The sequence below is a fragment of the Macrotis lagotis genome, chromosome 7, assembly GCF_037893015.1.
Source record: "Macrotis lagotis isolate mMagLag1 chromosome 7, bilby.v1.9.chrom.fasta, whole genome shotgun sequence".
NCBI lineage: Eukaryota > Metazoa > Chordata > Mammalia > Peramelemorphia > Peramelidae > Macrotis > Macrotis lagotis.
Window position 1 is genome coordinate 14,789,183 of NC_133664.1, and position 13,068 is coordinate 14,802,250.

General features: G+C 41.4%; 1 protein-coding gene across 5 annotated transcripts in view; it reads left to right on the forward strand.

Annotated features, from left to right (window-relative positions):
• The window catches only part of PALS2 (protein associated with LIN7 2, MAGUK p55 family member), a 59,570-nt gene that overhangs the window by 26,130 nt on the left and 20,372 nt on the right, over window positions 1-13,068 (forward strand). For 4 of the 5 annotated variants that reach the window (XM_074195493.1, XM_074195492.1, XM_074195494.1 and 1 more), the window contains one exon: window positions 8,294-8,427. In XM_074195493.1, the coding sequence (XP_074051594.1) occupies window positions 8,294-8,427 (134 nt within the window). The remainder of the gene's footprint in view (window positions 1-8,293; window positions 8,428-13,068) is intronic. The other variant, XM_074195491.1, reaches the window with a different exon arrangement.

A 13,068-nucleotide genomic window follows, 5' to 3' on the forward strand; every position in this document is an offset into this window, starting at 1 on the left:
TTGATGTTAACTTCAAGCCAGCTTTTTCACTCTCCTCCTTAATCCTCATTAAGAGGCTTCTTAATTCTGACATCCCTCAGAGTCTTTTAATACTCTCTATGCTTGTTTTGGGCATCCATGTGCATGTGATCCTCTCCCCATGAACTCCATGATGCAATTACAGGGTCTTACTTACAGTTCCTCCTACAATATATTCCATCTCATCATGAGCAGGTGGACTTCAGAATCACCTGAAAAGGCTTATGTGAACTGCTGCCGAGTGCAGGGAGCAGAACCTGGAGAACATCCTACACATCAACAATAGGACCATGTGATGATCACAGGAGAACCAAGACTGCATGGGAGAACATTGTACACATCAACAAAAAGATCGCAGGAGATCATACACATCAACAAGAAGACCGCGTGATGATCACAGGAGATCATACACATCAGCATCGGGACAGTGTGGGAGAATGTCATATACATCAACAGGATTGTGTGATTATCAACTGTAACAGTTGTGGCTCCTCTCAGCAGTTCAGTGTCCAGGGACAATTGTGAGAGTTGGGATGGACAATACCATCCACATCCATAAAGGGAACTATGGTGTTTGAATGCAGACCAAGGCTTATGATGTTCACTTTAAGTTTCTTTTGTTTTTCCTTCTCGTGGTTTTTTTCTCCTTTTGTTCTAAGTCTTCTTTCACAACATGACATGTGGAACTATGTTTAACATAGTTGTATGTGTATAACCTTTATCAGATTACTTGCTGTCAAGGGGAGAGGGACTGAGAAAACTTTTGAACTCAAAATCTTATAAAAAACGAAGCTGAAAACAACTTTTACATGTAATTGAGAATTTTTTTTAAAAAGATAAAGAAAAAAGCTTAGACTATTATATCTCCCATCTCTTTCTTGGCCCCGCCGCCCCTTCCTCCCCATCACCTCTGTTTCTCAGGCCATCTGCAGGTGGCCTTCCAGGTCCTTCTTCTGTGTGGGCCTTTACTTCTTGCTTGGAGCCTACTCTTTACATTGTGTCTCCCTCGCCAGATTGCCTTGAGAATAGAGACTGCACTTGCTTCTCTGTATCCTGTAGCTCGAGGGTCTTGCATGTGACACATCCTTAGTAAATGTGCTCATTGATTGATTGCCAGATTGTCTTGTTAACAATTTTTCCTATTTGTAGTTCTTTTTAAAATGAAAAAATTCCATTGCATTCCTATATTCCAAACATTTAGTAGCCAGGCACTCCTTTGTTTCCAGTTCTTTGCCACCACAAAAATTGTTATTATTTCGTATATTTGAGGCTTCCCTTTACATCTTTGACTTAATAGCGCCCCAGAAGTGGGGGGGGGCTTTGTCTCAGAGGGACTGAACCAAGAGTTGCCTATTCCCTCTGTGCTCTCCCATCTGCCTGTCTTCCTGCAGCCCCCTCTGACAATGACTATTGGCTTATTGTGGTCTCTTTCCCAATTGACTGCATGGGAAGTGGAGCTTCTAAATTGTTTATAAGCAGCTTCAGCTTCAGTGTTCCTTTGCAAGGTGTTGACTCCTAGCCTTTGACCAATTATTTATGAGATAATGGTTCTTGTTCTCAATTTCTCTTAATTCCTGTAGATAAGAATATCAGGCCTTATTGGGGTTATCTAATGCAAGATTGGGAGGGGGGGAGGAAATAGACAGTTTTCCCTTCTCATCCTAGATACATTGATTTACATACAAAAAAAATTTCCAGTTTAAAATGACCAAAGTTGTCAATTTTACTGGTCATAATTATGAAAATGCATCTTTCTTTTTTCTTATAATGACTCCACAATGCCCTATCTGTAATTTTTTCTAGAACTTTCTTAAAATTATATTCTGGCATCTTATTTTTCTGTGTCTTAAAAATAATAGATTGGTTTTGCCTAGTAATGTTATTGTTGATAAACTAATTCATTGAGGGCCAATTTTTTTTGGAAGGGTTTTAGCCCCAAAGAATCAATTTCCAGAATTTTTAGAGGCTTTCATTCATTCATTTCTTGGCATTAGAGCTTGCTTTTTGGGGGAGGGGAACTGCTATGTAAAAAAAAATTTAGAGAGAGAGAGAGAGAGAGAAACCAAGATAGCAGGGTAGAGGCAAGAACTGACCTGAATTCTCTCAAATTCCCCACCAAGCAACTTTTAAAATAATGCCCCAATTGAATTCTGGAGCACCAGTATTACCAAAAGGTCTCGGCTAAAAAATTTTCCATTCCAAGACAACTTAGGAGCTTGCAAGAAAAGGTCTGTCCCACCAGGATGGTGGTCAGGTCCAGAGTGCAGCATGAAGCCAGTCTTGGAGATGAATGCAACAGTGCCCACCGACAGTATGGGAGTTAGACAGCAAAGGAGAAAAGTTACAGGTTGGGACCCTGTTGGGACCCATAGGCAGTTTCAGGTCTTGGTTCTAGGACATAGAAGAGCATTAGCTCTTGGGGCCACAGTGGATAAGGGCCCTGGTCTCAATTCCAAGGCAGAAAGAAGCACTGGCACTTGCAGCCACAGAGGAACAAGGTAAAGACGAAAGCACAGTCCAGGAGAGCAGAACCCACTCTTCTTGTTAGATCCGAACACCTGAGAGGCACCAAAAACTTAACCTCCAGAAGCAGCCCCTGAAAACAGCGTGAAAAACCTGAAGCATTCAATGGTGCACATGGGAGAAGAACCCAGTTTTAACATAAAGGTAAAAGTTAAGAAATAGACTGGCAAACAACAAAAAAGAGAACCTGGCCATAGAAAGTTATCATGGGGAAGATCAACACATAAGCTCAGAAGACTACAACAAAGTCAAATGCCTACAAAGTGAATTAGTCTCAGGCCTAAAAAGAATTCTTAGGACAAACAGCTCAAAAGGATTTAAAAAACTCAAGAAGAGGAAAAATCAAAGGAAATGTGAGTGATACAAAATAAAGAGTCAATAGCTTGATAAAGGAGGCACAAAAATACTGTAGAAAATAATATCTTAAAAAATAGAATTAGCCACTTAACCCCATTTGCCTTGCAAAAAAAAAAAAACCCTAAAAAAATAGAATTAACCAAATGAGAAGAGGCACAAAAATACACCTACAAGAACTCCTTAAAAACAGGAAAAATGGACAGGAGGAAAGTAGTAATCCTAACTATGAATGTAAATGGATTGAACTCACCTGGCAAACAGAGCTGGTTAGCGAAATAGATTAAAATCTAGACACTAGCGCGATGTGATTGATGAGGGACTGTTGAAACAAACATACATAGATTTACTCTATTTTATTTCAGCTGAGGTTTAAAAACAGCAGTGGTAGAAATCATGATTAAGCAAAACCAAAAATAGATCTAATTAAAGATAAGCAGGGAAACTAAATTTTGCCAAAATGAAATAACATCAGTACTCAATATATGTGCTCTAAATGGCAGAGTATCCAAATTCTTTTTTTTAATGTTTATTTAATGCTGTGAGGTTTTAAGCGACTTGCCCAAGGTTACAGAGCTAGGCAATTATTATGTGTCTAAGGTCAAATTTGAACTCAGGTCCTCCAGACTCCAAGGCCAGTGTTCTATCCACTGCACCACCTAGCCACCCCTTTATCCAAATTATTAAAATAAAAATTTGAAATGATTTACAGAAAGATATAAGAAAGTAAAACTATACTAGTGAGGGACTTCAACTTTGCCCTCTTGGACCTAGATAACTTCTTAGAGTTAAGGTGATGAATAGAATTTTGGAAAAGGTAGATACAATGGACCCCTAGAGAAAACTGAATGGGAGAGAAAAGAGTATATCTTCTCAACGTACATGACACCTTTGACAATGTATTTAGGGCACAAAAACCTGATCAAAAGCAGAAAGATAAAATTGTTACATGTGTCATTTGTAGACCACAGTACAATAAAAATTATATCTGATCATGGAAACTTTAAAAATTAATTCTTATATCAATAAAATAGAAAAAAACCAGAGCAATGAATTTTAAAGAAAACCAAAAAAAGAACAAAACATCCCCAATAAATACCAAATTAAACATCCTGAAAATTGAAGGAGGGATTATAATAGAATTGAGGGTAAGAAAATCATTGAACTAGGAGTTTGTTTAAAGGGGGTAAATCAATAGAATGGATAAACCATTAGATAATTTGATTTAAAAATAGAAAACCAAATCCCCAGTATCAGAAATGAAACACGTGAATTCACCACCAATGAAGATGAAATTAAAGCAATTAATCAGATGCATTTTGCCCAATTATATGCCATAAATCTAACAGTCTAAGGGAAATGAATGAATATTTACAAAAATATAAATTGCCCAGATTAACAGAAAAGAGGAAATAGAATACTTAAATCACCCTATCTTTGAAAAAGAAATTGAACATGCCATAAATGAGCTTTCTAACCAAAAAAATTCTCAGGACAAGATGGATTCATAAGTGAATTTTACCAAACTTTTTTTTAACTCATTGAGAAAACTTTACTAGTGGCTTAGCATTTCATTTTCTTCCCTTAAAAGTTAAACTAGCCCTCTATTTCTTAATGTATTTATATGAGTGAAAATTCTAGAGCTCATCTTCTTGCTCACATTAACATATTTTGTTTTATATAAAATGCATCAGTGTTAATCTCAATAAGATTTTTCATTTTTCTCTCTCCTGCTCTCAATTCTCTGCATTTCTTGTACCCAGTACTCCAGATGTAAACTTTACCTTGAATCCCTCTGAGCTTAACAAATATTCCATATTTCTCTTGTTTACCCCCTTCCATTTCTCCAGATCCTTCTTGTGATGGTGTCTCTTCACATGTGACATTCTGTGATACACCAATGCACTTACTCACAGACCTTACACTGCCATAACATCGGTACATCTAATAACATGGAAGTATCTATTATGGGGGACGCCTGGAGAGATGATATGTAAATCAGCCACATTACCCACTCCCATTTTTCAGATAAAAGTGCCCAAGCTATTTAATATAAAGGTCCTGTATTTACTACATTTCACTGATAAAAGCCTTCTTCATTAGGTAAATTATTTACCAAATAGTTAAAGAATAATCCAAATGCTATTTAAACTATTTGGAAAAATAATCAAAGAAGTAGTCCTATCAAGTTCCTTTTGTGACATAAATATGCTGATACCTAAACCAGGAAAAACCAAAACAGAGAAAACTTTAGAACAATTTCTCTGATAAATATTGATGCAAAAATTTTAAGCAAAATAGGGGAGATTGTAACAATATATCACAAGGATCATATACTATGAACAGGTGGGATATATACCAGGAATTCAAGGCTAGTTCTATTTTAGGAAAACTCCGCATAATTGACAAAAAATCAACAACCAAAATTATGTGTTTACCTTAATAGAAGCAGAAAAAGCTTTGTGATAAAAGTATTATCACTCATTTCAATGAAAAACACTAGAAAGCGTAGAATAAATGGAGCTTTCCTTAAAATGACAAGTGGTCTCTTTCCCAAACTATCAGCAAACATTATCTGTAATAAGGATAAGCTAGAATCCTTATGATCTCTCCAGCATTGATCATGTTCCTTTTTATGTCATTTTAGCGTAATCTGATAGCTGTGATGGATTTGTTTTAATTTGCATTTCTCTAATAAATAATGATTTGGAGCATTTTTAAAATATGACTATAGATAACTTTAATTTCTTCATCTGAAAACTGCCTGTTTAGATCAGTTGGGGAATGACTTGTAATCTTATAAATTTGATTCAATTCTGTATATATTTTAGAAATGAGACCTTTATCAGAACCCTACTTGTGAAGATTGTTTCCCAGCTTTGTATTTTCCTTCTAATCTTAACTGCATTGGTTTTATTATTGCAAAACTTTTTTAATTTAATATAGTCAAAATCATCTATTTTGGGTGGGGGAGGGAAGTGAGATTGGGGGGGAAATTGTAAAACTCAAAATAAATAAAATCTTTAATTAAAAAAAAAATAGACAAAAACAAAAAAAATCATCCTTTTGCAATTTATAATGTTCTCTATTTCTTATTTGGCCATACATTTTTCTCCTTTCCATAGATCTGACAAATAGAGCATATCTTGATCTTTTAATTGATCCATGCTATTACCCTTTATGTCTAAATCCTGGATCTAAACCTTAATGGACTTGCTTATTCAGTGCAAATCAAGGACAATTTTAGAGTATCTGTGACAGAGAATATCATCTGTATCCGGAAAAAAAAAAACTGTAGAGTTTAAACAAAGACCAAAGTCTATTATCTTCAATTTTTTCTTTAAAAAAAATGTCTTATGTACTACTAGATAATTTTGCTATCTATATTTCTCTTCAAGGATATGATTTCTTTCTTCAACCAATGTATAGCACGGAAACAATGTTAAGATTATCAGACTGCCTTCTGTGTGTGTGTGTGTGTGTGTGTGTGTGTGTGTGTGTGTAGCAGAAATTGTAAAATTCAAAACCTTACAAAAAATAAGTAGAAACTACTGTTGTATATAATTAGAAAACAGATAAAATATTAATGAAAATAGGAAAATAAATCCTGGATCTATTTTGACCTCATTTTGGTAGAAGATTTGAGATTTGGGGCTTTGCCTAGTTTTTGCCAGATCATTTTCCAGTTCTACTATACTTCTACTATAGACTAAAATACATATACTGGTGGGGATCAGTCCCAATACTATTCTAGAATCCTATGTGGTCATCAGTTGTAAATTGGAAAAAGGAAAAAACAACCCCCCCCAACCCAACATTCTAATGCTAATTTTAACCAAAATTTGCATAGTTTCTTTTTTTATACTATATTAATGTTCGACACGTTCTTACTATAGAATAGTGGCACCTATTCCGCGATTGCAAATGTAGATTGTGTTTTGTGTTATATATTTACACATTTGTATGTGTATATATAAAACAGAAAGACTTTAAAGACATTCTTTTACAGTGGTTCTCAAAGCTCTCCCACATCTCATGGGATTGGATTTTGTTTTGTTGGATTCTGTAAATAAAGTAGGCAATACAAATTGAGTTTTTAAAAAAAAAGCTTGTTGCTTACGATTATACATGAGCTAAAAGAACAAATCATTGCTGTCAACTTAGGAAAGCATAATGACTGTCACATTTCTCCTCATGGTTTTTAAGGGGAATTTACTTTATAAAAGTAAATGGGAGCCAAACTACCATAAAATATAGTTACAGAAGTCTTTTTATATTAAAAAATAGTCTATCAACCTACATAGATACCAAGTAATTTATTTGCTACAATAAAACCTTTAAATATGCATATTTTGTCTTTTAAAAGTGAACAGAAAATATTTTGCGAAATAGAATTTTAAAGGAGCATTATGAAACAATGTAGGTGGTTAAATTCCAACTCCTCAGTTAAATTTGCCTTACATAATGAAATCTATTGTAGAAAATTGGAAAGCAGGGTTGTGCTGTTTCTATGTAGGAAGGCCTGTAAATTCCTGTGCCCCTCTCTCTTGGTCTTGCCCACCGTGGGCATGCCGTCTTCACTGAGGGAAGCCTCGTTCGTGTGGGAATTGAATTGGAAGGTTCTTCAACTTCCAACTACATTTTGTGGTTTTTCAAATGTTTCTTTCAAATAGGGTAAATGTTTGCAAATATGGTCGTGAGGGTGGGGCCCTGGCTGGGATGCTGACCTGGGGTTCAGCTCTGGCCTCCCCTGCACTTGCTGGGTGACCCTGGACACACTTTTCCTCTCTGTCAGCTTCAGGGGCCTCATCTCGCAGGTTCGAATGAGGCTTCAGGAGTCATGTCCAGGCAGCGTTCCCCCAGCAGGGCCCTTGCTGACCTCCAGGAGGGAACCTCTCAGGAGAGACTGGAGGGCTAATTGGGTGTTTTCCCATAGCCCTTTTGTATTCTGGATGGACATCTAGATGTCTCCTGACCTGCCAAAGGTCAGCAATCTAGAGGAGAGAGGAGAAGCCACAGTCCTGGACTGACCATAGTTACCTTACAAGTTGGTTGGCAAGCATTAACTGCCTCTGGTGCTTGAACCCCAGTTGTGTCCTGCAGGGCTGTCTGAGGGCAAGTCTGTCCTGGGCCAGGCCCAGGCCTGATGCGGGGTCAGCAAGCCTGGAGCATCTTGAGGAGCCCCAGAATGTCAGGGCCGGCCCTATTAGCCTTGGAAGGTGTTCAAAGTCTGTCATTGAGGGTCTAGCTCGATGGTCCCCACAGCCCTGAGAGGGCAGAGTGGAGGGAGGGAGGATCAGGGGAAAGCATCTCTCACTACAGCCTCAGGCTCTCACTCACAGTCGAGGGTCCCCACGAATCAGATTCCATTTCAGTATTCTCTCTTCTTTGCCTTCAGCAGCAGCAGCCGCCGCGATGCAGCAGGTCTTGGACAACCTCACCGAGCTCCCCTCGCCTGCAGGGGCAGGAGAGATAGACCTCATCTTCCTGAAGGGCATCATGGAGAACCCCATTGTGAAATCCCTTGCCAAGGTAGTGGCTTTGTTAATGGGAAATGATTCTTGGGAGGACCTGTGATATTTTGGTGTCTGGGGGATGGGGTCCTGATAGAGTCCCAAAGTATTTGCAGGAAACCAATTTAATTTCTCTTCTTGCATTAAAAAACAGCATTTCCTTGCTCCTATGGACCCAACTCTGCCTTTCCATGGTTAGAGGAATCCCAGGTGCATTCGGCAAGGTTGTAGATGAAGTGAGAGTAGGGAGGGGCTTCAGGAATCATTGATTCCAATCCTCTGACTGGTTTTTACAAATGAGGAAATGGAGGCTCAGACTAAGTGGCTTCTTTCCCAACTCCCCTTCCCACCTGAGTCTTGTGTGACTTGACAGAATCTGGGAGCTGAGGAAAGAATATGGGTTTAACCCCAGGATTCTGGAATCCCACGAAGGACCTGCTGGTTGTCCGCAGCCCCTCCTCCGTCTCGGAGCCGCTTGATCCCCAGTGTGGGGAGGCTGATGCTCTTTGGTGTCAGGGAGGCTTTTCTGGGACTGGGAGACCCATGCAGAATCCATGCAACAGATCCTCTTGAGCTTTGATTATCCTCATGGCTTCTCTTCTCCCTGCGTAAAAGGCGCTGATAGTTAACCAGAGCCCCGCTCCTTCCTTTTCTATGTGGAATCCGTCACTCCCTGCACGCTTTCTTGACTGAACTTGTCCTCATTCATAGCCTGCTTTGTACTAGCTCTAAGTTAAAACCAAACCATGTTCTTTCCTATTCTGCTGAAGCCCCCACTCTTTCCTGTTAAGGACCCGCTTCCATTATCCCTGGACGCTGCTAGTGGAGCCTGCTGGGTGTTTTCCTGGAATCCCTCCATTGCTCTCTTTAACATGTGATCTTTTGAAAGAAGAGTCCATCTGGCCATCTCCCGCCCAGTTTCTCTCTATTTCTCCCAGTGGCTTCCTTTGACCCCCAAAATATTGTTGCCCACTAGACCAGGAGTTTGTTTGCTTAAACTTTTTCTTGAATAGTTTTCCATTCTATTCTTGCCTCCTCTGTATTCTCTGGGAGGGCTGGGGGGGGGGGCTTATTCTTGAGCCTTCTTCTCCGTCCTGGGCTGCTGATCCCCAGGTTAAAGAAAGGATAAGCTGCTCTGAGAAACTTGACCATTTGTTGATGGGCCTTTCCATCTTGGAACAGCGGAGAGGGAGCTCCATCTTGGAGTCAGAGTCCTGGATCTGAGCCCACCAAGCCCCAGTGTCATCGACTGTAGGGTGAGGTGGTGGGACAAGATGTCCCTGAGGACTGTGAACTGGCAAGAATCCCCAAATTCAGAGGTTTGGTGGCCCTCAGCTCTGACAGTGGGTCTCCTGATGGAAGGTGATGATGACCTCGGGTTGGCCACCTGCATAGAAAAAAGGCATGGAAGTGGATGTAGAACTGAGAAGACTTAGCAACTAATTGGAGAGAAGGGGGGAGGGGAGGGTTGTAAAGTAGGTGATTGGGCAGTGGCGTGCATTGTCTGTGGCAGAAATAGGCAAGAAAGGAGGAGGGGTTGGATTCCATGTTGGTTCTGTTGAGTTTGCTTAGATATCAGGTGTCCAACCGGATCCCAGGAGGTAAGCTAGGTTTGACCATGGAGTTATTTGGAGTTATTCCCATGGGAATTTAGGAGATCACCAAGAGACAGTCCAGAGCAAAAGAACCAAGACAGAACCCTGGGGTCATCCATATTGGGGGGGTGGGGGTGAGGCCTAAAGATCGACAAGGAGCAGGTGAGATGTGGAGCCATGAGAACCAAGGCAAGAAAAGGAGCAGCAGGAGGAGTCACCAGTGCCAAGGGTTCCAGAGAGGTCAAGACGGGGAGAGCTGAGAAAAGGGCATCAGATTTAGTCAAAAAAGTACCGCAAATATTGGTAACCTTGGAATGAGGAATTTCTTTCAAGTTCCAGAAGCCAGATTACCAGCTGTTGAAAAGTGAGTAGATAGAGACAAGGGAGTGGACACTATTGGTCCAGGTGGCTATGAAAGGAAGGAGAGATGGAGACTTTTGGCTTGGGAGTGGGGTCGGGTCAGGTGTGTGTGGGGGGCTGAGGACAGGAGAGAGAACCTGGAAGGAATCACTGTAAAAGACTGGGAGGAAGAGACAGGGCAGGATGAGATCTGGGGCTGCTCCTCATCAGACCCTGGGGAGCAGCCTGGGGTGTCAGGAGGTGGGGAAGGCATGCCTGGCTCTCTCAGAAGGCTCTCCAGAGGCTGAAGTTTCAAAATGATTTTGGCTTCATCTTTTTTTTTTTTTTAAGTTTTTACAAGGCAATAGGGTTAAGTGGCTTGTCCAAGGCCACACAGCTAGGTAATTATTAAGTGTCTGAGACCGGATTTGAACCCAGGTACTCCTGACTCCAAGGTCAGTGCTTTATCCACTATGCCACCTAGCCACCTCTTTCCTGATTCTTGAAGTATAGAGGAGACTGATTTTCTATAAAAACCTGAGGAAAAACTGGTGAATTTTTCTTTCTTTTTAAAGATAGTGCTTGGGTCATAAAGTATTAGACTTCTTCACTGATTCAACTCCCTTCTTCTCAAGATTGCATCTCCCATACTGAGAGTAGAAGAGGCCTTGGCAGTCATTGAGGCTGACCCTTCATTGTGGACATGAGGGAACCAGGGCCCAGGATGGGAAGAGACTGGACCCAGCTCACTCAGTTTGGAATCCAGGACCTCTGACCCAGATGCTAGGTTCTTCTCCCCCCACGTCCCCAGTTGCTCCTCTTTCATGTAGCTGAAATCACCTCTACAGAGCCTTGGGCCAGGTCTGGAGCGAGGGCTTAGGCAGAGGAACTGGCCAGTCTGGGAGAGGGTCGGGTCAGGAAGGACTTCCAGCCCGGACTTGGACCTTTGTGCTTATGCAGGTGGACTTGAAGGGGGAAGTCCAGGGGACCAAGGACACTCCAAAGGGAAGATGGAAGAGATGGCTAAGAGGAGCCCCTTCTCTGGGGGACACCTCCCACCTTAAGCAAAATGCTGTATTCTGAGAGGGGTTCCCTGAAGGTTGGAGTGGGCACCTGCACCATGGTGCTGGGGACAGGGGCAACCATGCCACCCAAGGACTTCCCAAGAGTCTTGTTGCTTGGTTTACCTGTAACCTCAGGAGAAGCTTCCCTGGTCTCCCAAGGTGTTGGACTCACTTTCACACATACACACACACACACACACACACACACACACACACACACGCACGTACACCATCTCATGCAAACACACACCTCACACATAACACACACTCCTTACATACACCTCACATATCTCTGTCTCTCTCACACACATACACATACACTGCTCACACACCTCTCTGATTCGCCCCCTTCTCCCTTGACATCATACAATATTTGGGTGTGAAAGTTGTTTATTTTCATTGTTACTCATTCTCTTTAAAAAAAATAAAATAAAAATGAAGAGAGAAGCATTTTTAAAACCCCTGGTGGGTGGTATTTGTCATTTCTCAGGTTCTTGCTCTTTGGTTTTCTAGCCCCTCCCCGTCTGACCAAACTAAAGTCCGGTTTAAGCCTGTACCCAACCTTTCCTATTTCATGTCAGCTCCCTTCTGGCCTAGGCAGCGGACTCAAAACAGAAATTGGGGCAGGGGGAGGGGGAAAGGATAGTGACTGATCCATACATGGGGTGCTCCAGGCCACCTGTTGATTTGTGGTAAAATGCACTATTACCTAGGTTTTTCAGCATTCCCCATTGCATTTTAATCTAGTTCGAGCTGCACTTTGGGAGCACCCTATTCATTCTGACAAGATGTAATTAATGCCATATAGTAGCGCGATCCAGCCGAAGTTGGATTGGTAGCCTCTGCAAGTCGTGTCTGAACACATCATCTGTCATTTTTAATCACTGACAAGGAGATTTCTGTGGCCCAGAAGCCAGTGAAGGTGGTGGGGCTCAGTGAATCTCCTTGCTAGCACCAGGGACTGCCCCTGTTTTCCCTCATTTCTTGATTGTGGTTGCCTCTCTCCCTTTATTTTATCAGTTTGCTGGCCATGGCAGCTGATCCCCTGGGTAGGTGATTCCTTGTCCTCCAAGCCCCTGTGGGACTTCCCCCAATCTCCATCGAGTCCCTTCAGCATCCACACAGCCCATCAGATAGGCAGCCCACCAGCCCGAGGAGCTTTGGCTCTCTGCTGCTCTCATGACTCAAGTTTCATTTCATATGACATGTGAAGAAGGAAATAGAATTGATCCAGTTTTAAAAACAGAAAATATGGATAACCTCAGAAATGGTTTTTTGATGGCTGCATAGTTTGCATAATTTTTGTCTGGTTAGTTCTTGTCCTTTGTTATCAAAAACCCAAATGGCATCACTATATTTGAGACAAATGACAGTGTCTGACTGTGGCTGATCAGACCAATACGAGCTCGGAATGCTCTACCCAGGTTGGGCACAAATAGTCTGAGTGAACTTCTGGGGTGGGTCCTCTAAGCCTACATATCTCATGTTTCCTCTGAGCTGCTTCCATTGTCTTCTTCATAGAGGGGCAGCCCCCTCACTGATGAGGGCACCCATGCTGGGCAGTCCTGTGCCAGGGTCACCCATGCTGTACAATCAATTCTAAAGTTCTTCAGTAAGACCTTCAGGGTGGCTCAGTATCACTTCTTCTGGCCCCCTAGTGAA